Here is a 23,599-nt window from a genome sequence, read left to right as displayed (position 1 = left end):
CATTTGGGTAAGGGCTTAACTATAAACGTAGAAATGCTTGACCATGAACATGTATACGGAGCCTAAAACACATATAAATAAGAGCATAGGGGCGGTACCTTTGATGTTTTCTTATATCGTGGCACCAATGATTTGGATGAACAAGGCTGAAGATGCCGCAACCTGCGACGCGGAGGGCCGGACGGTGGAGGCTGGTCGACGGAGACGGTGGAGGCTGGTCGACGGATGGAGGAGTGAAGATATTTCTGCCGTTGTAAATCCTTATTTTTGATTTAGTGTATTAGGTAAAAGAGTATAATTTGATATGAGTTTGACTTTGATAATATTTGATTGATGAATATTTTGATAAAAGATAGTAATTTGATATGCCTTTCCTTTTATAATTAATTAATATTTATTTATTTATTCAATTATTATTTAATTCAAAATAAGGGTATATTAGTCCATATAATAATTTGGTTTATGTCAAATTGACATAGAGGTATTATGTCTTGAAGACATTATGTCACTGAATCATCCCTCAACTAACTAATGCCAGTCACTAGTAACAAAATTATTAATAGTTGATGAAGATAATATTAGACCCAAAATTATCTTGCCAACTTAGAAGAGAAATATAGAACTTGGGGTCAACTATGGAGTTATTATTTAAATATAACAAGATGTACACTTTTCGAATGAATTAGTTTAAATACAAGCTCTCTTCAATACATAAATCACTACTAGTTTAAATACAAGCTCTCTTCAATACATAAATCACTACCTACTCTTAATACAACATTACTTCCACAAAACTTAGAGATTATGCCCCACATCCCCACCTCATTGTAGTCTTTCTCCACTATAAAACACAAACTACACATTTCACATACACGTCCTATTATCAATAACACCTACTGAAATCAACATCTCTATCTCATTATGGTATCTCTCCACCGTAAATATATACAAACTACACCTTGATCTACACCCCCTCCTACTACCAAGAACTGCTATATTCCTCACAACTCACAATATCCACCGCACATTTCAAGTGAGTCCACTTGTGTTTGTTGGATTGAATAAAACAGTGTTACCGGATTTAGGTAACATTCCCAGCAACACATTATATACTGTACATAAATTAATATCAAAATTAATGTTGTGTCATTTTGAGTTATCAACTGACATGTCAGACTAGGCACAGGTAGTTGGTATATGAAGTACTACACGAATTCCAGTGAAACAACTCCAACACATTTTATCAAGTACAGATTCATTACCATTATGAAACATGACTCAATAAACATGAATTCCAAGTTATACAAAGCTCACGTCATTATTAACCTTTTTTTCCATCAATATTCTTATATACAGCTCACAAAAACCAAAGAGCAAAATAGAAAAAAACATCCTGATATTTGACATTCTTTGTTGCGACACTAGAATGTCGTCAACATCCTATGTACAAGAAAGTAGAAAACTACCCAATAACCGAAAAATGGGCCACCAATTTCAGCTTTTACCTCTATAGACTGTAATAATTCTCCTTTCAAAATTTGCGACATTGTCAGTTCACTGCAACTGCCAAGTCGATACGGCCTATGTGGCTTAATGGTTGCCTTCTTTTACGGTTGCATTCTTAGCTTTAGCACGCTTGAAATCTTCCATGCTACGATATTCCTCTCTCAGCAGCCTATCCAATTCCGGGTGCTTCTTCACTGCCTCTTTCTCGTCCCGTGCCTCCCGGAAATGGTGAAATGCCCTGATAGGTCAAAGTGAGAATTGTCAACAACACAAGAAAGTGAAATGGTGAAGGGTGTAGAATCCAAAAACTAAACCGTCTCGTGGTGTTGAATTTTCAACAAGTATCTTGTATTTTTTGACTCACTAGTTAATCGTGGTTTCTGAAATCACAATGACAGATAAGAGATAACAATTACCAGTACTTCTCCAGGCCATACAAGTTCCCTGTTTTGTAGAATTGAAGTGTTAACTGTTCAAAGTCATCATAAAGATCAACTTTGAATTCCTTCTCCAAGCCATAACTGAGAAAAGAAATTATAATATATGTAATTGTAAATGAAGAAAGATAAGTGTAGGAAAGATGCTGATGAAGTTATAGAAGCCTCCAAGTCTTATCTTCTATAACTGCATCAGATGCACTTGGTACATAGTCTATCTCAATATCATTTTTCTATAATTTTAATAGTAGTATTTTTTTAAAAATTTCAACTTCCAGTGTTTTAGTTTAATGTTACAGTTACAAATTAGGCTTCAATAATCTGAGTAGTGGTCCATCTATAGTAATTATTCTATTTTTATATTACATGATATTAAAATAGTGAAACTAATAGTGGGACATACTGAAGCACAAAAAATAGTGGGACATATTGAGGCACAAAAAATAGTGGGACATATTGAGGCACAAAAAATTGTGGGACATAGGATCCCAACTGGGAAAGGCGGCTGTGAAAGAGAGAGGACATGAAGAAAAGATGAGAGAATAAAAAGCTATAAGCATCAGGAAAAACAACCCAACACATGCAAAGACTGTACCTATAGAAGCGGAATAGACATTCTGTTCCGTAATTGTAACCAGCAGCAGCATCTTCTAGAGCCAGCTTACGGAACTCATTGTACATGGAAGGGACAAACATGTTCCTTAAGAAAAAACACCAAAACCTGTATAATGTGTTCATCTCCTGCAAGTAAAAAGCAGTTTGCATCAGCCTCAATGATATACGGTACCACCAAAACCCAATGCAGTTTAACCAGATTATTTACTAGCCAAAACCACAAGGGGAAACATCCATTACATCCATGACCTTAAATCTAATGAAAAAATATCTTCAAGCTGTTCAAAAACAGAAATTCATCTATAATTTCCAAGATACCTCACTGCAACCAATGCCCATTTTCTTTCGTTCACTCAGGCAGCGTTTTTTATATTTACTGTACCTGGACAAAGAAAATTTACCAGCTTAATATATAATAGGGACACAATTCAGCTGGCCAATTAACTAGTCCTTCCTTGATTAGGTATGCACTCAAGCAACTATAGCATAAAATTCCTTTAAATTGTGTATCTTCTTACAACTGCTGTTTGAAACCATTTTCCTCCAGAAGTTTATGGCTTGCATGCTGAAATGGAGGAAATGGCTTTGGTACTGAACCAACTGGAGGACTACTTCCTGAGAGATTGCTGCTTTGAGGTGAGGCACTCAACTTTGAATGCCTGAACCTGAAAAAGAAGGTTTTCATGGGACCTTGGAAAAAAACCAACAAATCTAAATAAAATTTAGATGTTTCACTCGTGGACAGCTGATCCATTAGTGTTTATGTTAAAGAATGTAATGTTGTGATACTCACCCATGACTATCTGGGGGCGTCGAACCAAAGAAAAAACCAACTGCATCACTAGGCGGACTTCCAGATATCGCTCCCATAGAGTTCCGGCCACTTACATGACCTTTTAGATTCCCATATGACAGTCGCTGCTGTTGCTTCAAGTTGATTTTATTTTGCTTTTTACGGGAGTAGGAATGTCCAGGCCCCTCGGAGCTGCTTTTTCCTGTGGAATGATCAAGAACCCTAGAGTTTAATGTGGCAGCACTTTCAGCAGAATTTCTGGAGTTGTCATCCCTGCCTTCACTAATAGGCTGATTATGTCTACGATTTGACCTTTTTAAGCTCAGTTCCTGCAAATGGAATGATAGACTGATAGTATTAGTAACAATTGCTTTCCGTTCAATATTATGTGTAAACAAATATACGAACCTGCTCATAATAGTATAGGCCATCATTTATCTCGGAAGCATGCTCACTGGACAATGGCTTTGATTTCTCCCCGGCTCTCATTCGACTATTCTGCATTGCAGAACCTAGTTATTCACTAACTTAAAGAATCTAGCTGATAACGCTTTTCAATTGCAACTTTTTATTAATGTCCTACCAGCAAAGCATGTGTTTAATGGACATTGGACAAAAGACATTTAAATGGGATAGACTCCTCAGCCTAACAAAACAAATTTGATGATAAAGAGAAATTGAATACTTCATAGACATGCATCAATGGGATAGGATCAATCATGTACCGCAGATCTATTTTACCCTATGACTGAACCTCAAATAAATAGCAGAGTTACAGAAACTGAATAGATCCAGAGAACATCAGCAGAGCGATAAGCATTTTAGAAGAATATTTAAAGAATATTTTAAATAACAGGCTAACAGAATGACTCAAACAAGCCTGGCAAGGAATCATGGTCTCACTTGAGTGACAATTACAAGCCTCTCAACAGCTTGATCACTAATACTGATTTCCTCATCTTCATCATCAACCCTGCAGACACCCACAATTAAAAAAGATAATGCACTGAGCACATATTATGAAGCTTACATGCAGCTGGGACTGTGAGAAAAAACAAGCACTTCAAAAAACAGCAGGATACCAGAAGGATGTAGACTGAGAGATGGAAATGAACAACTTAATAGGCACTACAGTACTAAAATTTAACAGGCGTTCAATCTGCTGGCAATGGAAAAAGGTAACAATTAGAATAAATCGATGTGAAAGATTCAACGTTATGTCCAAAAGCTTGTAGAAAGATTTAACTATGAAGCCTGAACAGTAGGTGTTCAAACATTTGCACAAGATTACATCAAGGGGGTCTGTAATAGAGAAAACTTCTACGATGATCACCCAATCATTGCAAATGAGGCAATAATACACACATGATTTTATAGATCCTCAGTTGGTGATATGGTCCACACTCCATAATATCCCCGATCAACTGCTTACAGAATTATTACTTGCAGAACTGTACTACTGAGTCGAGTGGAAACAGAGAAACTATGTAACTACAGGAAAGAAGGATTATATGAAATAATATACCACATCTACATGATTAGGAACTAATGACCTCAACAGCATTGCCAGAATTGAAGCAGACAACTGGAATTCATGTATTGAAACTCTACCTCTGATGTTGAGAAAGGACATAGCCAAAATGTATAAAGTGGGTCCAAGGGAGATGAAAATAATTAAATCATTTACAGAGGAAGGCAGATAAATGCAGAAATAATGTCTATGCGAATATCAGAAATGAACAACTCAATATAATGTAAGAACACATGTATAACTTAATTTAGTACGGAACCATAGATGTTTGCATAACCAAAATCACTAAGTAACATCCATGTTTCTGTCAAAATGACGAGTTTCATACTGGTTTCATTGTATAAATGCTACATACCGGATTCATTGTACATTTCTGCTACAAATATGAGCTACAGCTACCAATATTTTCATGTCCATCACAAGCATATGCATTTCCATTTGAACAATTTTACACGTAAGAAAGAAACAGATTGGTGCATTTAACAATACTACCACCGTCTTTGAAAAATAGAAACTTTTGAAATGGTACGGGTTTTAATGCACACTTGGTAAAGTAAGAGAGATGAAGAGAAAAATGGGTAAAGTAGGAGAGAGGAAGAGAAAAATAGTGGAAGTAGTGTTAGTGGATTGTGGGGTCCACTTCCTAAAATAGAAAGTTTCTATTTCTAAGGGACGGACTAAAATGGAAATAGTTTTTATTTTTTAAGAGACAACGGTAGTATTAGATAAATCAAGCAGAAAGAAAACCTAAAATACCTTCCAGCAGTAGACGGATGGTCATGCCCCGTCGTTTTCCGCTCCAACTCCAGCTCTTCATCAAGCATAAATGTGCTTGAAAAATCATCAGATGACTCAGCATAGTTCTTTACTTTTGGTTTTGAAAGAGCCTGCATTTTTTTGTTTTCACTGTTTTCGAATATGACTGACTTCACAGAATCAGCTCCTAGTGAATTTGCTTGGAAATTTGATCCACCGCTATGTACACTTGCATTGTTCTTAGAGATCTCTAATCTCAAATTACTGTTTCCTAAAGCAACTCTCTGTTCTTCACTTTCCTTGCTATGTTCTGTAGAACTTTTAATGGTGCTTACCAGAGTATCTGAAGCCAATGGCAAAGAATCCACTAAGCTTTCATCTGGAGGAAGCAACCCAGTAGTTCCATCAGGATTATCTCTCTTATTCTCATTCCGATCATCATTTTTTATGGAATTTCCACCTGTGGATTTAGACTCACTGTTTACAGATTTTGAAATCCACTTAGACCACTCATTGCGTCTTCTCATCTTCTCACCCTGCAGAGAATGAGATCACACATTCAAGAAAGAGTTCAGAAGAAAGGAACTGAAAATATGAAACAAAAGCATAAGAAATAGCTTTTTGTACAATCACCAAAAGATGAAAAGACATTTGACTGAAAAATGCGAAGGACGGGGAATTTATTGAACCTGCACTTCAACGGTCTCCGATGTTTGCAATGCGTCTATGATAAATGGTATCTCTACATTCATTTGTTTCACCTGAAACTCATTCCATGAAAGCTTTTAGAAGAAAAAGACTCAGACAGAAACAACTCACCCAGGAGAAGCAAGTCAAGTGTAAGAGACAATGGATTTGCAGCAGACCTAGGTTATATAATTATGCACCCTAACAACCAAGCTTACCAACCTATTGGACAGAATAGCAAAAGCTTTTTCTCCCTCAGTTCTTTTGTGAATTGGGGGGAGGGGAAGGGAGGATTTCTCCAAAGATCATGGACCCAAGCTCAGAGAATGAATAATGAAATATTACCCTTTTAAAGCCTGCAATACTCGATACAGGGACCCAGCCCTGGTTGTCCATCAAGGAGATCAAGTAGGGATCATTCTGCAGATTCTCATCACTGCCAAAGTATATTAATATTCAATGCATAGTTATCAGGATAAGTTCTCTCGGTAATCCCTTTGTTAGTTTAAAAAATCTCAAACATGACCAAATAAAATTAGAAGCATTAGCATGTTCTTGAAATACCACTAAAAACTAAAGAATGATCTATGAAGTTTTTCAAATCAAAGCTGATCAACATCAATTTTTACGAATGCAGTTGATGCACACACAACAGTAAGCTTGAAAACATGTTTTGGTTCTTATAGAACTAGTTCCAACCCCCCTGTTGTGTAGATTGAATTTCAGAGCATGAGATCAGTTTAAATAATTCACCTGAAATAATACTCAATTTGCTTAACAATGCTGGCCCTCAATGTTATCATTGGCGTGGGTGATATGGGAACTCCAGGGCTCAATGGATATGGAACTAAAAATGGTGGATAAGGAATCCTAACAGAGCCTGGGGGCGCAGCAGGATAGTAAAAGAAAGCTCCTGGTGGACCTGTATAAAAAAAAATCTATTCGGTAAGTGTTCTCCAATAATAATAGATGAAAAAGTGAGGAGAATGAAAAGAAAGTGAACAAAATGAAACAGAGAATATATGATGTCAACTTAATAAAACAATATGTCAAATATACTTCCACATTGTAGCACATATACCGGGATAGTTTGGCCCGTCAATAACGCCCGCAGGCCCAAAATATGGATGCCTTATCAAATGTCTTGGCCCCACATTTTGTTGCATAGAGAAGTTGTTAGAGGCAGCCCGTTGATTGTTGCGGGAAGGATTTGTTGGTCCATATTGTTCGTTCGTATTATGCCTTCTTCCACCAGAACCAGAATCCTGGCCACTTGAATCAGCACCCGCTGAAGGTTGAATATTAAGATTCATTGGTGGAACATAGGTCTGTGCAGGATCAGTACCGGACTTCGGCATTTGAGCATCAGCTCTAGGAAAAGGTCTGGCGGGAAACTGATAACCGTATCCAGGAACAGAAGTTGGTGAAATTGGAAACATATTATGGAAAACTGGGGTTATTGTTGGCGGATGGTAAGGTAAGGGAACGGCAAATGGAGGTATATTATTTGGGCCATGCTTGGGGCCGTTTTTATTATGATGTGTTGCATATGGTCTTCGGGGAGATTTTAAGTTACCACGGCCATGGAATTTCTGCGGCTCAACAGTAACCTGGATGTCCACAAGAACTGGAAGATAAGCTACCAATTTAAACAAAAGTATACTAGTTCAAACAGATATATAGCATCTTAAATAAAACATTTAGCAATATCTTATCCCAAACCAAGAAACAGAGTTTTAGTATGTCATGCCAAACCAAGAAAGAGGATAAGGGGCCAATATGCCTACTTAAGGTAGTTGAAAACATGATAAAACTGAGAGAATAAGTGAATTGAATAACCTATTGAATTCATATGGTCATTTTTCAAACACCTAGGGAGATTATTTCTTTATTACTTACCAGCACAGAGGCTCCTCCAATAATAGTTTCGTTGTCTATTCTCTCATGTGTTTGTAAGTTGTAACATTGAATTAAGTCAATGATAAAAAATCGACAAATCCTATAATCCATCAACAAACTAAAACTGCATACCAAATTTTCATATCAAGAAATTAGGCATAGTTTCCATGCTAAGAATCTCAGAGGTGTTTCGGGTATATGAAAAACAATGAGTGTTCCATAATATGATGTGCCCTATCATTCTATCTAAAATCAATTGTGTTGCCTAACACGCCAGCGATCTTACTCTTACTGTCTCCCCTCAACTTGCAATAGAAAGTGAGAATCTTTACAACCGAAAAAATCAGGCTTAAAATGTAGCTAAGTGCATTAATACACACAATAAAGCAACAAATTAAATCATAAAAATCGAGATAAGTAGCACCCACCGGCGCAGAATGCGTTGGGGGATCAGCACAAGCATCGGTCCCAGCCTCCATCGGCGGGGGAGGCGAGTTGGGAGGGTTAGAATCGGCACCCCCATTACACTTGGATCGCTGCTGCGCATCGGATAGTGCCGGCCAAGACTCCGAATCAGCACCGGGCGGCGGAGAAGCGGCGGCGGAAGTTTTCCACGGCGATCTCGGATGAGAATCGGCGGTGAAATTCTCAGGGCGATCAGGAGCACCATTGTCCCCCATCCCGAAGAGAGACTGAGCTGAATGAAATAGTAATAAACAGAAATGAAGGTAAATTTATGGAGAGAGAAGGAGGCGCCGGAATTGGTAATTCCGAAGGGCGAGTGAAGGCGGCAGAGAGAGAGGGTGGCGGAAGGCGAGGTAGGAGTGAGAGTGAGTGAGTTGGGGCGTCAGCTAGGGTTATCAACTGGTCAGAATAATGTTGACGGGATTGACTTCTTGTCTTACCAACTTTACACAAAATACAATCCTAAGGGGTCGTTTGGTTTCCCTGTTTGGTTTAACACATGTTTGGGCTTTATACGGGCCTATGTTGTGATAGTTGTTAATGTTTGTGTTTGGTAGCCATTTGGGCTTCTGCAAGCTAATCGTAACTCATTGTTTGGTATCCATTTTGATGAAGATAGTTAAGTTGTAATGACTATTTTACCACTAGGGTTGACTGTTCATATCAAAACGTGAGGTGCTGGGTATAAAGGCGCCACTTTGGTTTTTCATCCTTCCCGCTTTTTATTTTGCTGCATATCGCCTCTCTCGTCACATCTGCGACGTCCAGCAAAAAGACTCTCGTCGATTCCGTGAACCCCCACTTCAGGACAGGTATGATTCAGATTCCCGCTCTACTAAACGTATTTCGTGGAGCTTTATCTATGTTGGAGGTTTTGTGTACAGTTTGCTTGCTCAAAAATCTAACTAGTTTGCCGTGGATAGGTCCGAGTAATTTACATTGAGTCCATTTATGTGACTGTGCGCTTGGTGTTTTGTTATTGTTGGTTTTTTTTTTCTTTTTTGCTTGTGTGGGTAATAAGCATGAAATGGTTTTCTGCTGTTGGTGTGACATTTTTTGTAATTTTCCTACGGATGCTTGCTCAAATTTGTGGGGTATTTACATTCGTTGTCGCATTGAAAGCTGTGGACTTTGATTTATGCCTTAAACTTTGTGGTGTTAAGCTCATACTGTTGCTCAATTTTGTGATAGTTCGAAGTGATGTCTCAAGCTCGTCTGTTTACGCATAGCGTCGGCGCCACGCAAGGAACTCAAGGTTTAGTTTTATTCACATTCAACTTTGAACTGAATAATAACATGGATCTGCATCTACTGCATCTTTGATTCTGCTGTGTGTCTGTTGTAGGCGGTAGCCAATACCGTCGGTCAAGCATGCAACGTTGCGACCGATCTCGCCGGTCTTGGTCTGACCGTGAGGAGGCATTGTTGATCTCTGCTATGAAGGCTTTGGTGGCAAGAGGATGGAAGTCTGACAACGGCTTTCGAGGTGGCTATGCAGAAAAAATAGAGGACTGGATTAGGAATGAAATGCCAAACACTGATCTGAAGGCATCGCCACACATTCGTTCGAAGATAACATCATGGAAAAAGAACTACTACTCCTTGTCAAAGATCCTCGATCGCAGTGGTGTTGGTTTCAACCACCACAACGACTTCAAAATTGATTGCTCGGATGATCAGTGGGATCAAATCGTTAAGGTCAGTGGCATCATCTTAATCTTCTATGTATGTTAGTGTAAAATATGGAAGTATAACTGTCCAATTACCGTGTGTACTCTGAGCACGCCTTTCCTTTTTTCGCAGCAAGACCCAAATGCCCGCACCATGAGGTTCAGGGCCTGGCCCCTGTGGGATGAGTGGAAGATAATATTTGGCAAGGATAGGGCCACGGGGGGGACATGTGAAGGTATTGGAGAAGCTGTTAATAGCAATTCTGTTGACGAACCTATCACTTCTATCGGAGATAGCGGTGATTACTATCCAAGCTTTGAGGATTTTCTGGGGAACGAGCACGTCCAGCCCACATCCACACAAGAAGTTGCGGAGGACAACAGTGGCAGTGCCCAGAGTGAGCAGAACGTAGCTGCAACTGCAACTGCTCCGCCACCAAAAAGATTGAAGCGCAAACGCAAAAACTGTGACGATGATTCTGGGATGTTTGCCCTTCTTGGTCAGCTCCATTCCGATACTAATGCTCGTTTGGACACCCTGGCCGCACGTATTGGCTACGAGATGGACTTGGGGACTGCTAGGAAGGAGATCTTCCGTCATTTGGGGAACATCCCGGAGTTGACAGAGGATCAACGCTACGATCTATGCGACATAATTGGGAAAGAGAACACCAGGCTTGAGATTTTCACTGGCCTTCCCGACGCTTCAAAGGCTGGATATGTGAAGCGCATCCTACAGAAAGAAGGTCGCCCCTAGATGAGGGAGTGAAACGTTGGTCTGGTCTGCCACTTCAATTCACTTGTATCTGGTTCTTTTGGCTTAAAAAAACTTAGTTCTATTTGGGTATCCAAGCTACTATATATATATATATATATATTATGAACTTCGATGGCTTGTCTGTAACTTAAATTCAGCTACCTTTGAATAATAACTTCAGCTGATAGTTTTTGTAGGTGCTTGGTGGCATAAGACCCTTATTTTTTGGCTTGTAAGACTTTATGTCGTAGCTTATATGAATTGAAGTATGGCTTCTTACTTCGATTGTTAATTAGATTTTGCATGATTTTTTTGTACATAGCAGACTCATATGCAACATTTAACTCCATAGATAATACAACCACATACACTAGCATTAGCACAATTCGGACCAGTGTTGCTGTTCAGTATCAGTTGCAAGCGTTACTACCCAAAACAAGCATATAAACTACATAGCTAAATACATAACCATCCGACTAAATAAAAACAAATCATTGGTTTGATTTGTGATAGACAAAACACAGCAACATTGTTTGTAAGGGGCATCAAATATCCGGCTTACGCGGCATCCGAAACCAATTAACTGGTTTCGAAGAAGCACATGAGTATGCTAGCGAGGGACTCCGCGGTGGTGTTTCTCGAGGCAATACACGTCCCGTGTACTTCTCCTCAACAATCTCCATAATGCCATTAGCTGCGGGGATGAAGTAGCAGTCCGGCTTCCTATTTGTTGACTCTAGGTCTTGCGGTCCTCCGTCGTCGAACATAAGCTTGCGCCGTGCAAGTGAGAACTTGTTGGGGCTGCTGCCTTCGCCCCTCTCTGCAACTCGTCCATTCTTAATGGGTGCATCACACACATTGTCACGTGAGTCCACTGAATCAGACAACACAATCAAGGTGGCCTCCATCTGCTGGTTACCCGCTTTTACCTCAAAGAGTTCGCACAGTTGTTTATAAGCGGGATCGCCGTAGCTGTGGTAGGCCGCCATAAGATGGTTTCGCTATACGAAGATAAATCAATTACAATGATATCTGTGTGCATAAAAATCAGTAAGTACACGCAGCTATTGCATAGAACATACCGGTAGGTGTATCGCCCAAGTGTTGCTGGACACGGTCATCCCATTTGTTGCCTCATTCCAGCAAGTTCCTTCGATGTGGATGAGCTCGCAGAACGTCCTGTAGCGACGTGCCAAGAAGTGGATGCGATCCACCAATTCCCACCATTTGAACGTCACACCCACATGGTACTCAACCAACGACTGGACTTCGAAAATGAAATGGCTGGGGAACACACTCCCTTCACAGTCATACTCTTTTTTCAGGCGTACAAGTGTTTTGGTGATTATGGAGTCAATTTTTTGACTCCATTTTCCTTGGTAGAGAAAGCAGCTCTGAAGAGGGAAGCCTGGGGAGTTGCTCATTTCAGTCGTGGAGAAAAAAGTGATATGTTGGATGTAAGAGCTGCTCGAAGATGGTGAAAATATATAGGAAGCAATGCTCATTAAGAAGCACATCACCTTTATTCTTTGACATTTATCTACCACTCATTCAATTTTTTGCACCTAATGGAATGGTAGTGTTATGTCCAATCGGACATTACTGCAATTTAGTAGAATAGTCGATCTGCATATCTCTTAAAAGGAGATAAAATTCATTGTTGCACCAACTACTGCATCTACCAAATATTAATTGTGATTCACCACTCACTGTTAAAATGAAAATAAAATATAGGACTCTGGTATGGTAAAACAAATTGGTAAAATTTCCAGCATAATTTTAAGACAAAAAAGGCACATCACAAAATGCATGTTGCTAATATTACAAAAGCCATATATAAGGATAGTAATGTCTGAATTGTACTAACATAACAAAGAGTCTTTAGTGCACACACCGCACTATCAAACTAGAACACTTTCCCTAGCAGAAACCCAATCATCATAAGCATGAAGCCAACAGTAACAAACAAAATGGTCACCCGAGCTTCACCACGACAGTTATTGCGCACACCACACACGCTTCTTTTATTGCGCACAGCACGACAGTTATCACCAGAGCTCACTTGCTTGTTGGGGCGGTATAACTGAGTCCTCACGTAGGGTGGTTGCCTGCCATCTCCATGACGACTATGATAGTCATCGCACCACAAGAAAGACCCGGAATGCCTTGCATTTGCTGGACATTTATAGTAGAAACGACCCGCGTGTATGGCTTCTTTCCCTGCACAATACAGATTCATTGTGCCCCTGCCGCAGAGACACTCGGGTATCATATCAAGATCTTTAGTTACCGTCGACATTGGCTTGCTGCACCAAAACAAAAAAAAGGAATGTATAAGCTTAGCTGGATTGATTGAAGAATGTAGTTATGCAAGTGTTAGAGCAGAAAAATTCAAATAAAAAGGTTCTACACTAGAAGCTGGAACTGTAAGTCAATTAAGTTCAAAAGAAACACACATTACTCCACATGGAGTTAGCCAAGTCGTCACGCATTTGATTCCACTCTGTAGTCGACTCTACTTGATCAATGAATTCTAAGTCACCGTGCAACTCCTCAATTCCTAAATCATGTGGAGCATTGTCCAAGTCTTGTTCAATTGGATCGTTATGCATCTCAGATCGTATGTAATTGTGTAACAAGAAGCATGCCATGATTAATCGAATTTGGATCTTAATCGAATAGAATGTATTACTACGCAAGATGCCCCATCTCATCTTTAATACCGCAAAAGCCCTTTCAATAATGTTTCTTGCTCTAGTATGCCGTAGATTGAATAACTCTCTTGCATTTTGTGGACGTTGTGCGCCGACCCCCCATTCCTTCAAGTGGTATCGGACGTTTTTGTACGGTGTCAGAAACCCTTCTGAATTAGCGTAGCCATTATCACACAGATAATAAGTTCCTAAAAAAAGGCAATGCATAGGTTGGGGATGTGGGTATCAGCAAATGAGTAAGAGTTAAAGTGAAGATAAAAAAAAAATTCAAATATACTTTATATTCAACCTTTGCTTACACGCAAACCCCCTTCTCTAGTGACAGCATCCCTAAGCACTCGTGAGTCCCCTGCCGAGCCCTCCCAACCGGCTAGAAAATAAAGGAACTTCATGTTTCGGTCACAAGCTGCAAGGGTATTGGTCGCGATTTGACCCTTTCGCGTGCGATATCTTGGCTTATCTACGTTTCTCACGAGAACATTTATGTATGTTCCATCCAGTGCTCCAATGCAACCCTATGACAGTTTATGTAGCAAAGTCAAATCAGCATAATATGGTTTTTTTCGATCACAAAATTGCTACTAAGCCATTCCAATAATTTAGACTACCTTAAAGTGTTTCCATCGGTGGTCCGTACAGTTTTCTGTCACTGGATCAGGCCGGGGCAACAGAATAGTATGCAATATGAGTACCGCTTTGAGCACAAGATGCACATAGTGCGAGATAGTTTCCCCTGAACGTCGAAATTGAAATCCAGAAATTCTATTTTTCGTATGATGTGCTAAGATACCTAAAAAAATTGCTACTTGTTCTTCTAGTAATACAAAACGACCATCCCGTAGCCCACCCCGGTCTCTAAGAAGGATACACAAACGACCGAAAGCATTCCGATCCATACGGAGGTTCGAAAAACAATCCACATCACTAATTAAAGTGAGTCTGTTCATATGCCTAACTTGGGGATTGATCCGGTCAATTAGTGAATACCTAACTGCCCGTCTACGCGCACGACGGGCAAAACGTCCCCTTCTTTTCAAGTGTAAATATAGGATGATGATCGTTTGCATACGCATCAAAGTAAGTATGTCTTCAACCATAAGGATAACAGTTGGGGTGACACGGTCCATAGTGGCAATCAACACAGTTTTAACTACAATTACCTACAAACTGTAACAAATCAGAAAGTGCATGCACCGGACACCCAACAAATAGAGGATATAGATGCTCAGAAGAAGAGGCTCAAAAGATGCATAAATAACAGCAGCGACAACTATCAATATATTCAACCAATTTCGTAGTTGTGATACACTCACCCAGACCTAAATTTGCAGTTAAAAACACAATAGAAATTATAGATCTGTTCAATTCACCCAAGAATAGCACAACCGCACCAACAACCAATCCCTGGAAGGAACATTCGAGGTTAATTGGTTGCATTATAAAATCACTAACCGTACGCTGGCTGGGAAAATAACCCGATCCTTCAAGAAAAATTAGTGCTGGAGCTGAATCCGGCGAAGTAGACCTCATGTATTAGATATGCATTAGTCAGGGTAATTCTGCAGTAGCCGGGGTAATTAGAGAAAGGGGGGAGATGACTTGATGGGGTTTACCGTTCAGTTCAGGTTCGTCGAAGAACCCAATTTTGCTGCTGCTTTTACTTGATACGGTCTTGAATTTGTGGCTTTTTGAAATGAGGGGATGTGTTTAAATTAAAAAATTTTGACTGGAAGAAGGGCAAAGTGGAAAAAAGAGGACTTATCATACACATATAACGAGGCATGTTTATTAACGTTGCCCAAAATCTAAGTTAGATATCCTAAGTAAAGCACATCTACAATGCGGGCCCGTCGGGCCATGCGCGGGCTCAAAAAAAGGAGACATGGAAACCAAACACTCAGATAACTTGTGTTACGAGGCTGAAACTCGAGATAACACAGAAACCAAACGACCCCTAAATTTTTAAAAATTGTGGTTAATTTCTTGAGTGGGGATACTTGACATCTGCCATGTTGTTCCTTGTAAACCTATGAAGTATGAATAATATTGATAAATACTCCTCCCTTCGTCTCCAAAAAAATATGCACTTTAAATTCGACATAAATTTTAATATAAAATTGATAAAATAAAAAAGATGTAAAGTGAAAAAGTAATTAAAATATTATTAATAAAGAATGAGTCTCACCTTATTAGAGAGAAAAACTTTTCAAAATTAAAAAATACATATTCTTATGAAATGGATTAAAAAGAAAAAAATATATATTCTTGTGGGATAGAGAAAGTATGAAACAATTAATTTTTGATAAAAGATTTTATATAGTGTTGTTTTGTGAATTATTGAAAAAAGAGTAAAGTAAAAGAGAAGAAAAAATAAAAAGAGTATTGTTTCCATTTTAAGAAATATTTTATTTTTAATAGAATAATCTAAAAAGTAAAATATTTCATTTTTAATGAAATGAATTGAGTATATTTATTTAATTCATTTTATTGATTATTTTATTATCTTTTCAGGAATACCAGGACTGTTGTGCAAATCCCCACCCTAATTTCTTTTATCAAAGATTAACACACATTATTATCACTATTCTAAAACTCGTATAAAACAAATAAGTACTTCTCATTTCCTTTTCTAAAAATAATATATTTTTTTGAAATGACACGAATTTTAATATAAATAATAAAATAAGTGCAATAAAAAAATAATTAAAATGTTTAACTTATTAGACAATTATTTTTTCGAAAACAAAAAAGCATAATTTTAGAAAACATACGAAAATTAAATAAGTTTTGAATGACGGATGAAGTATCTCAATAATAAAAACACTAGTACTTATTAAAATTTACATGGTTTATTGTGAATGCGTGTGTAATCAATACTTCCTCTATCTATTAAAAATATGGGCTTTGGAGATGTGATTGATTCTAATGCAAATTAGTAAAATGCGTATGTGAGGAAAAAATGATAATTGAAGTAATGTTACTCCATAGTAGATATTGAAATCCACTTTATTAATAAATAAATTAGACATTTATTATTTGGCTAAATATATTATAGAAATTAAATATTTAAATTAGATTGAAAACTTAGAAGGATTTAATTTAGTATTAGTGTATAACTAAATAGGTAGTGAAGTTGTTTATAAATTTCACATCAATAAAATATACTCCATTTCTTTCCTAAATGCTATAAAGTGTCTATCTTTTGAAAATCTTCTAGTTTTGAAATTATTCAAAAATAAGGGTCATTCAAAATTAGTGAGTGTTAATTCAAGAATATCATGGCTTCTCAAAAGTCAATTTATTTCTCACTCTTTTGTTGTTTGTTGTGGTTTAGCATCTCTTTTCTAAGATCAAAATAAAGATAAAATAAAAAAATATATTGTATATAAATTATATTGTCTAAAGTCTATTGAATGTGTTTTCTGTAAACATATGAAAATGGAAATAGATAACTTGATGAATATATGTAGTACAGTATTATTTTTGGCCATTTTCACTGGTATTGGAAGACCAATTTGGATGTAGTTTCAACTTGCATATTCGAGTCGGTATCTATACATATATAAAAGGCGAGTTTTGGCCTTAATATTGAATATTTATTAGTTTTTGGGTTTAAATTTAAATATTTAGAACTTTTGAGCAAATCTAGATATTTGTAGTAAGTATAATGAATATAATGTGTAATGAATGTCATGAAATAATTTAGCCATAGCAGTTACACATATTTAATTTTTAGTTTAAATACTAGGAGTATGAATTTTGGGGCACTGATTAAATCATAATGTGATACCTTTTGAAACGTTTTTCTTCTATAAACTATTTACACATTTTTAAAAAACTATAGCCAATTTCACTAAATAATGATTAATGATATGATTAATGATTTATGCGTTTTTTACAAAACCATTTAGGCGTTTCCTAATTGATACTATTTGTATTAATTGTTAGGAGTATTGATTAACTATATAAATGAGGGATTTTTTTGTGAGGTATGATGGAATTTGAAAGGTTTAAAATATTGATGTTGTCTTTGGTTTGTATCTATAAATACATATTCTTTAGTTGTGAAATTATCTTCTCAGTGTGGTTTTGTATTTTTTTTTGTTTGCGTTTCTTGACGGCATATTGTATTAGGGAATGGGGTGGAGGGGTCGTAGACGAGGGACGGTTGATGATGTGGTGGCCTTTATACGTAGTATCATTTTTATGTCGGCAGACGCGTGCCCAATTTGCATTTTTTAGTTTAATCTTTTTTGATATTTTTATGATTATTAGTTTGGTTAATTGTATATTATATTTATTCTATGTTTGAGATTAAATGTGTAATATGTAAATAGTCGTAACCTACAAATGTTAATCTTATCTGCTAGAAGAATATTGATATTTTGACAACATTTACATGCATTGTTTTCTCTGCAGGTGTTTAGTCGAAAATAATACCAAGAGCAACACATTGGTAGAACCCGTAATGCTTCGCATATTTTCTAAGAAACAGCATTGTTCCTGGTTTTCCAAGCAACAATTTACATGCTTATTTTTTTCCAATTAATTATGTTTTCGTTCCGTTTCATTTTATTAATTATATTTTTTGTTTCTTAACATTTTTTAATTATATTTTTTGTTTTTTCCATTCATTTTTATATATCAATTTTGATAAAACATCATATTTGTTTCTAATATTATATGAACTTATTGGTATTTTTTTTCTTTTTAGTTATATTGTTCATTTCTTTCCATCCACTTTCATTCATTACTATATTTTTCTTTTTTAGATTGATGTTACCACCATTTTCTTTATTTTTGTATTTTAATAATTATAATTATAATTTAGCAATAATTAGATTTTTAGTCTATCTATGTTACTGTATAGTTGATCCATATTAAAAAATTTATGTTGAAATTATAATTGCCTAATTTTTTTATACATATCTATAAGTAGGTTGAGCCATATGAAAGTATTGTTCCAAACTTCCTATTGGTAAATAGAATGTATAATTTAATTTTTCTTTAATTTTATTGAAAACTATACAAATTGTTGGACGAAACTAGCTATACATATTGATTATTGATTTTATGTATTGCAAATTGATTTTGTTCCTTTTTAAAGTTATGGTATTTTATGGTAGTTTTAGGTGAGGCGGGGGACTTTGGAGATGACAAACGAGTTATTTTACCTATGGGTTCTGTTGGAGAGTGACGAGTTGTGAAGAATTGAAGGTTTTACTTTATAATGATGAGGTTGTTTTTAATTTTAATGTTAATGTGGTGTATAAAGAAGTTTTTAAAAATTATGAGTAATTATCCATTGTTTAATTTTTTATTGTGACAGCTTTTTATCTTCTTACTCCATGATTTAATGTTTAAAACATTATATAATGTGATTTGTTTCACTTTATTATGCTTCAATATAGATTTGTATAGATTTTTAATTCTCATATAACTAAAATTGTAACTCATATTGTTCATTGTTAATATTGATTCTAATTTTTTTTAATTAATTTAAAATTGAAAATTAATATTTTAAAATATTGTTCATTGTTAATATTGATTCTAATTTTGTTTAATTAATTTAAAATTGAAAATTAATATTTTAAAATATACTCCATGTCCCGCTTTAGCAGTCCCATTTCTTCTCTATATTATTCTCTCTCTTAACTTACCATTTCTTCTCTTTAACTATTTTTTATCATTTTTACAAAAAAATGACAGAAAAGTCAATGGGACTGATAAAGCGGGACGGAAGGAGTAATAATCTGTGCTGATGCGACACTAGTACAAAATAAAAGCGCCACAATTTATATAAATTGCGCTTGAATATGATAATGGAAAATGATTGTTCAAAATTAAATAATTAGACTTAGGGTGTGTTTGGTTATGCTGGAAAGCCATGTTAGTGGCTTTTATCTTGATATTCCATGTGTTTGGTTATGCTGTTTTCGTAACAGCATGGCCCAATAAAAAAGTCCAGGCCCGAGTTTCGAATCAAGAAACATGCTGAATTCGTATATTGACCAGAGGCAACGATTGTGTTTATGCCTCGAAGCTCGGACCCAGTTATCACCTTGAAATTACCTTACTCTCCCTCATCAATGCCCCTCATCTCCCCATCGTCAAAACTGCCTTTGAAGCCCTCTCGTTTCACTCCCTTCTCAAAAGCGTAGGTGTGCCCTCGGTTACAATAGCATATTTCTTCGACAAGATCTGAAAGACGAAGGCCAGCAGTTGAATTGGAGAGTCAATTTGAACAAGGTGGGTGTCGATCCATCGCTTTTTTCCTGTAATTACCGTCATATTCTTCGACAGAAATTAAATTGTGCCAACACAATGCTTGCAAAGTGGAGGAATGACTAACCGCCGTCGTTTGGTAGAGGACGTCGAACGGAAAAAATTACACACTGTTGTGACCTCTGTTGTGTGGGTGTTCTCCTTCTCCTTGCAACAATCTCGACGGCGGGAATAATGAGAGGGAAATGTAGATTTTAATATGTAGGGTTGGAGGGCAAAACTTAAATTTACCCATTTGGTGCACGGCAATTTCGACAAAGTTTAGGTTTATCTTGATATCAATTAGCACAAACCAAACCCTTGAAAACAAATCTAACCCCCTAATATTCACAACCAAACGACCGAGCAAGAAAACAAATCTTCAAGAAAAAAAACTCCTTTTCTCGGTCCCTTATTTTTCTGGAGTTAGGTGGCTGTGTAACCAAACACACCCTTGGATTTAAATCAAAGCAATTTACAAGCAAAAGTATCTGTATCTACATACAGAATTACAAATAGTTGTGTTTCAATTGTTAGCATGTTTGTGCGTATCTGATGTTATTAGAGCAATGACACCTCTATACATGGGAAAATTTAAATCTTATATTTACATTACTCGTTGATGCAGAACGTGCTATAGAATGGCTGGACTAGAAAGTTAATTAGAAAAATTTTCGTTTCTTGAAAACGAAATATGTTATTTATATTTAACATTGACTTCATAACAATAAAATTCACTATTAATAACTGGCTACGAAATCCTATGAATTCAAATTAAAATAAACCTAAACTAAGATACTATAAAAAATAAATCTAAAAAGGTAGTAAAAGAAATTTAGTCCTCTAAACGATGTATAATGGCCAAAATCCATTGTAAATCATGGCGATTTACTATTTTGAAACCAAAACACTGAGTAAGAAATATTTAATAACTAATTCAAACTCATAAAAAGATAATAAAAAAATTAGATAATTATTTTTGGGCTAAAAATATTATCGAATTAAATAATTAAATTAGATTGAAAAAATAGATGGATTTTTAAATTAGTATTATTATATAATTAAATAATTAGTGAAGTTTTTTAACAATTTCACATCAATGAATATTTCTTTCCTAAATGTTACTAATAAGGTTTTATCTTATGGAAATCTCCTAATTATCTGGATATTGTTGAAAAATAAGGGTCATTCAAAATTAACGAGTGTTACTTTCATACGAATTATGTAAATTTATCAATTTAAATGTGGAAAGTGTAATTTATTCAACAACTTGCATTTGATATATGTCAAAATGTAAAAGTCTATATAAAGTGAGTTACAATATTTTAATCCTCACTACAACAAGAATATCATAGGAAAAAAGAAATCATACGCCAAACAATTCAAGAATATCATGGCTTCTCAAAAGTCACTATTATTTCTCATTCTTTTGTTGACTGTAGTGGGTTAGCAACTTAGCATCTCTTCTCTGAGATCGAAATTAATTTCATAATTATTTATACTATTGTTTTTCCATTTGGAGCATATCCTTATAATAGTGTTTAGACTTGTTTTACTTAATTAAGTAATAGAGTATTTTTTATAAACACAGCAAGCTCATCAAGTCTTATTGTAAATAAGCCTTGCAAATCCTTTGAAGATTGCAAATATCTAGCTCCTATTTGCGAAAAGATTACCCCCCAACTGCCGATTTGTATTAAGAATCGTTGCGAATGTGGTGAATCATTGCGAAAAGCTCAATGTAATTATACTCAACTTTCAATATTTATTGTATATGCTACTTGTTATTTAAATTCAATATTTTTGCAGTTGGTCAAAGATGCAGAAGCGTCGAGGAGTGCAAAATAGAATGCCAAGTGGGTGTGAAGAAGTGCGAAAATTTCAAGTGCATTTGTAAAATATATTGAGGCGTAATTAGGAGATACTATTGCAATTACAAAAGTTTCTTCCAAAAAAAGGCCAATAACATTGTTTTGTTTTGGTGCTTCAAATACCTATAAAGGAATAAATTAATGAATTATATTGGAGATTTTGTTGACAAACTAATAAATTTGTGAGCCTTATAATATGTTGTTGTTATCGTTATACTTTCTATTTTAGAATATAGTATATTGCAAAAATTTCAAATTTCGATAGCAAAGAGAATCATTACTTGTCTAGGTAGAGATATCAAGTGGGCCGGCCCAGCCCAGCCCGGTGTGGGCCGACCCAGGCCCGGCCCGTTAGTGAAATGGAACGGGTCTGGGCTGGGCTTTGTTGTTTAATCGGGCCCCAATTGGGCTGTTTTCTAAACCCAGGACCGGCCTGGGCCCAGGACAGCCTGAAGCCCGGCCCAAGCCCAGGACCGGCCCAGGCCCAGGCCCAGCCCATGACAACTCACTTATGTAATTAGTAGGTAAATTTGTTCCATATGTCATTTCAATATTTCAAGTGTTCCACTTTTTAATAACTTTTAAAAGAATAATGCATACAATCAAATAATATAAATTTATTGTTACTTTTACACCACCGAGTTATTTGGCATAATTGATGAATTCAATTAACAACATCATGTGAACTAATATATTGATTTACATAGAGTTGACTATTCTTTTCCTTTCATGATTAATTGATCTTATTTTTAGATTTAATCATAATTTGCATAATTATAGGGATTACTTGTTCACTAATATATCCTATAATTAATCGTGTAATTGTGTTATGAAAAATTTGATTTGTATAATTGTAGAGACTAATTGTTACTTAATTTTTCTTTATGAAAAATATTTCCATAATTATAGTGATGGAATAGTTAATTAAGCGTATGCCTTAGATATATATGTATATAAATTATATATTGTTTAAATACTATATTTTAAGATCCAATATTGATGCATTCAATTACTAAACCTAAATCAAAATTATAAACAAAATTTATTTCCATAACCATAGTGATTAGTTAACTAATTTTTCTCTATAATAATAGTGGATCATATTCTTAGAATAAAATTAATCGTATTTTCATATCAATAGAGATTCTTTGTCAATTAATTTCTCTTTACAAAATAGTAAATTGTAAAGTTAAAAGTAGTGATTTACGTAATTATAGATCTATTAAAAATAATTCCATAAATATAGTGATGAATTAGTTAAATTTTTATAAGTGTTAGATTAGTAGATTTTGATTACAGATTTTGAGGGATTATATAAAACTATGTGGATATTTTTGCTTGTATATAAATCAATATACATATCAAGACATTAATATGGAGTATATTTTATGAGTGTATATATGCGTGTAGTATGTTCTTATGTTGAATCCTAAATTTGTGGGAAATGTATTTATGTGCCTATATATACTACTACTATTATTTCAATATATTTTGAGTAGATTTGACAATAAATCACATATTTTTAACTCTACCCAATATTCCAATTAACATATGTAAGTTGGCCCAGGACCGGCCCGGCCCAGGACCGGCCCATTTATTAACTGGGCTGGGCTCATCTATGCAAACCAAAACCC

The 23,599-nt window shown here is 35.8% G+C and overlaps 2 protein-coding genes across 5 annotated transcripts; one reads left to right on the top strand and one right to left on the bottom strand.

Moving 5' to 3' along the window:
• Positions 1–1,299: 1,299 nt before the first annotated feature.
• On the bottom strand, positions 1,300–9,097 carry LOC125221723 (la-related protein 1A). 4 transcript variants are annotated; one of them, XM_048123940.2, is made up of 16 exons: positions 8,653–9,097; positions 7,407–7,935; positions 7,079–7,247; positions 6,671–6,761; positions 6,328–6,399; positions 6,117–6,174; positions 5,974–6,017; positions 5,639–5,769; positions 4,255–4,324; positions 3,760–3,849; positions 3,352–3,680; positions 3,077–3,223; positions 2,877–2,940; positions 2,539–2,684; positions 1,923–2,027; positions 1,300–1,744 (listed from the first exon to the last, which is right to left on the bottom strand). In XM_048123940.2, the coding sequence occupies exons 1-16, from the start codon at positions 8,902–8,904 to the stop codon at positions 1,591–1,593; spliced, it is 2,451 nt and encodes an 816-aa protein (XP_047979897.2). In that variant the 5' UTR covers positions 8,905–9,097; the 3' UTR covers positions 1,300–1,590. The 4 variants fall into 4 exon arrangements, with proteins under 4 accessions (XP_047979897.2, XP_047979896.2, XP_047979895.2 ...); XM_048123939.2 differs by having other exon boundaries at positions 5,974–6,174; XM_048123938.2 differs by having other exon boundaries at positions 5,639–6,017.
• Positions 9,098–9,889: 792 nt separating this feature from the next.
• Positions 9,890–11,375, top strand: LOC148933203 (uncharacterized). Its single transcript, XM_089064028.1, has 3 exons — positions 9,890–9,944; positions 10,035–10,387; positions 10,493–11,375. Exons 1-3 carry the CDS (start codon positions 9,890–9,892, stop codon positions 11,114–11,116), a joined length of 1,032 nt encoding a protein of 343 aa, XP_088920154.1. The 3' UTR covers positions 11,117–11,375.
• The last annotated feature ends 12,224 nt before the right edge of the window (positions 11,376–23,599 follow it).

The sequence above is a fragment of the Salvia hispanica genome, chromosome 1, assembly GCF_029641045.1.
Source record: "Salvia hispanica isolate PSC_SH4W2 chromosome 1, Shi_PSC_v1, whole genome shotgun sequence".
Taxonomy (NCBI): domain Eukaryota; kingdom Viridiplantae; phylum Streptophyta; class Magnoliopsida; order Lamiales; family Lamiaceae; genus Salvia; species Salvia hispanica.
This window is presented reverse-complemented; position numbering and strand designations above follow the sequence as displayed.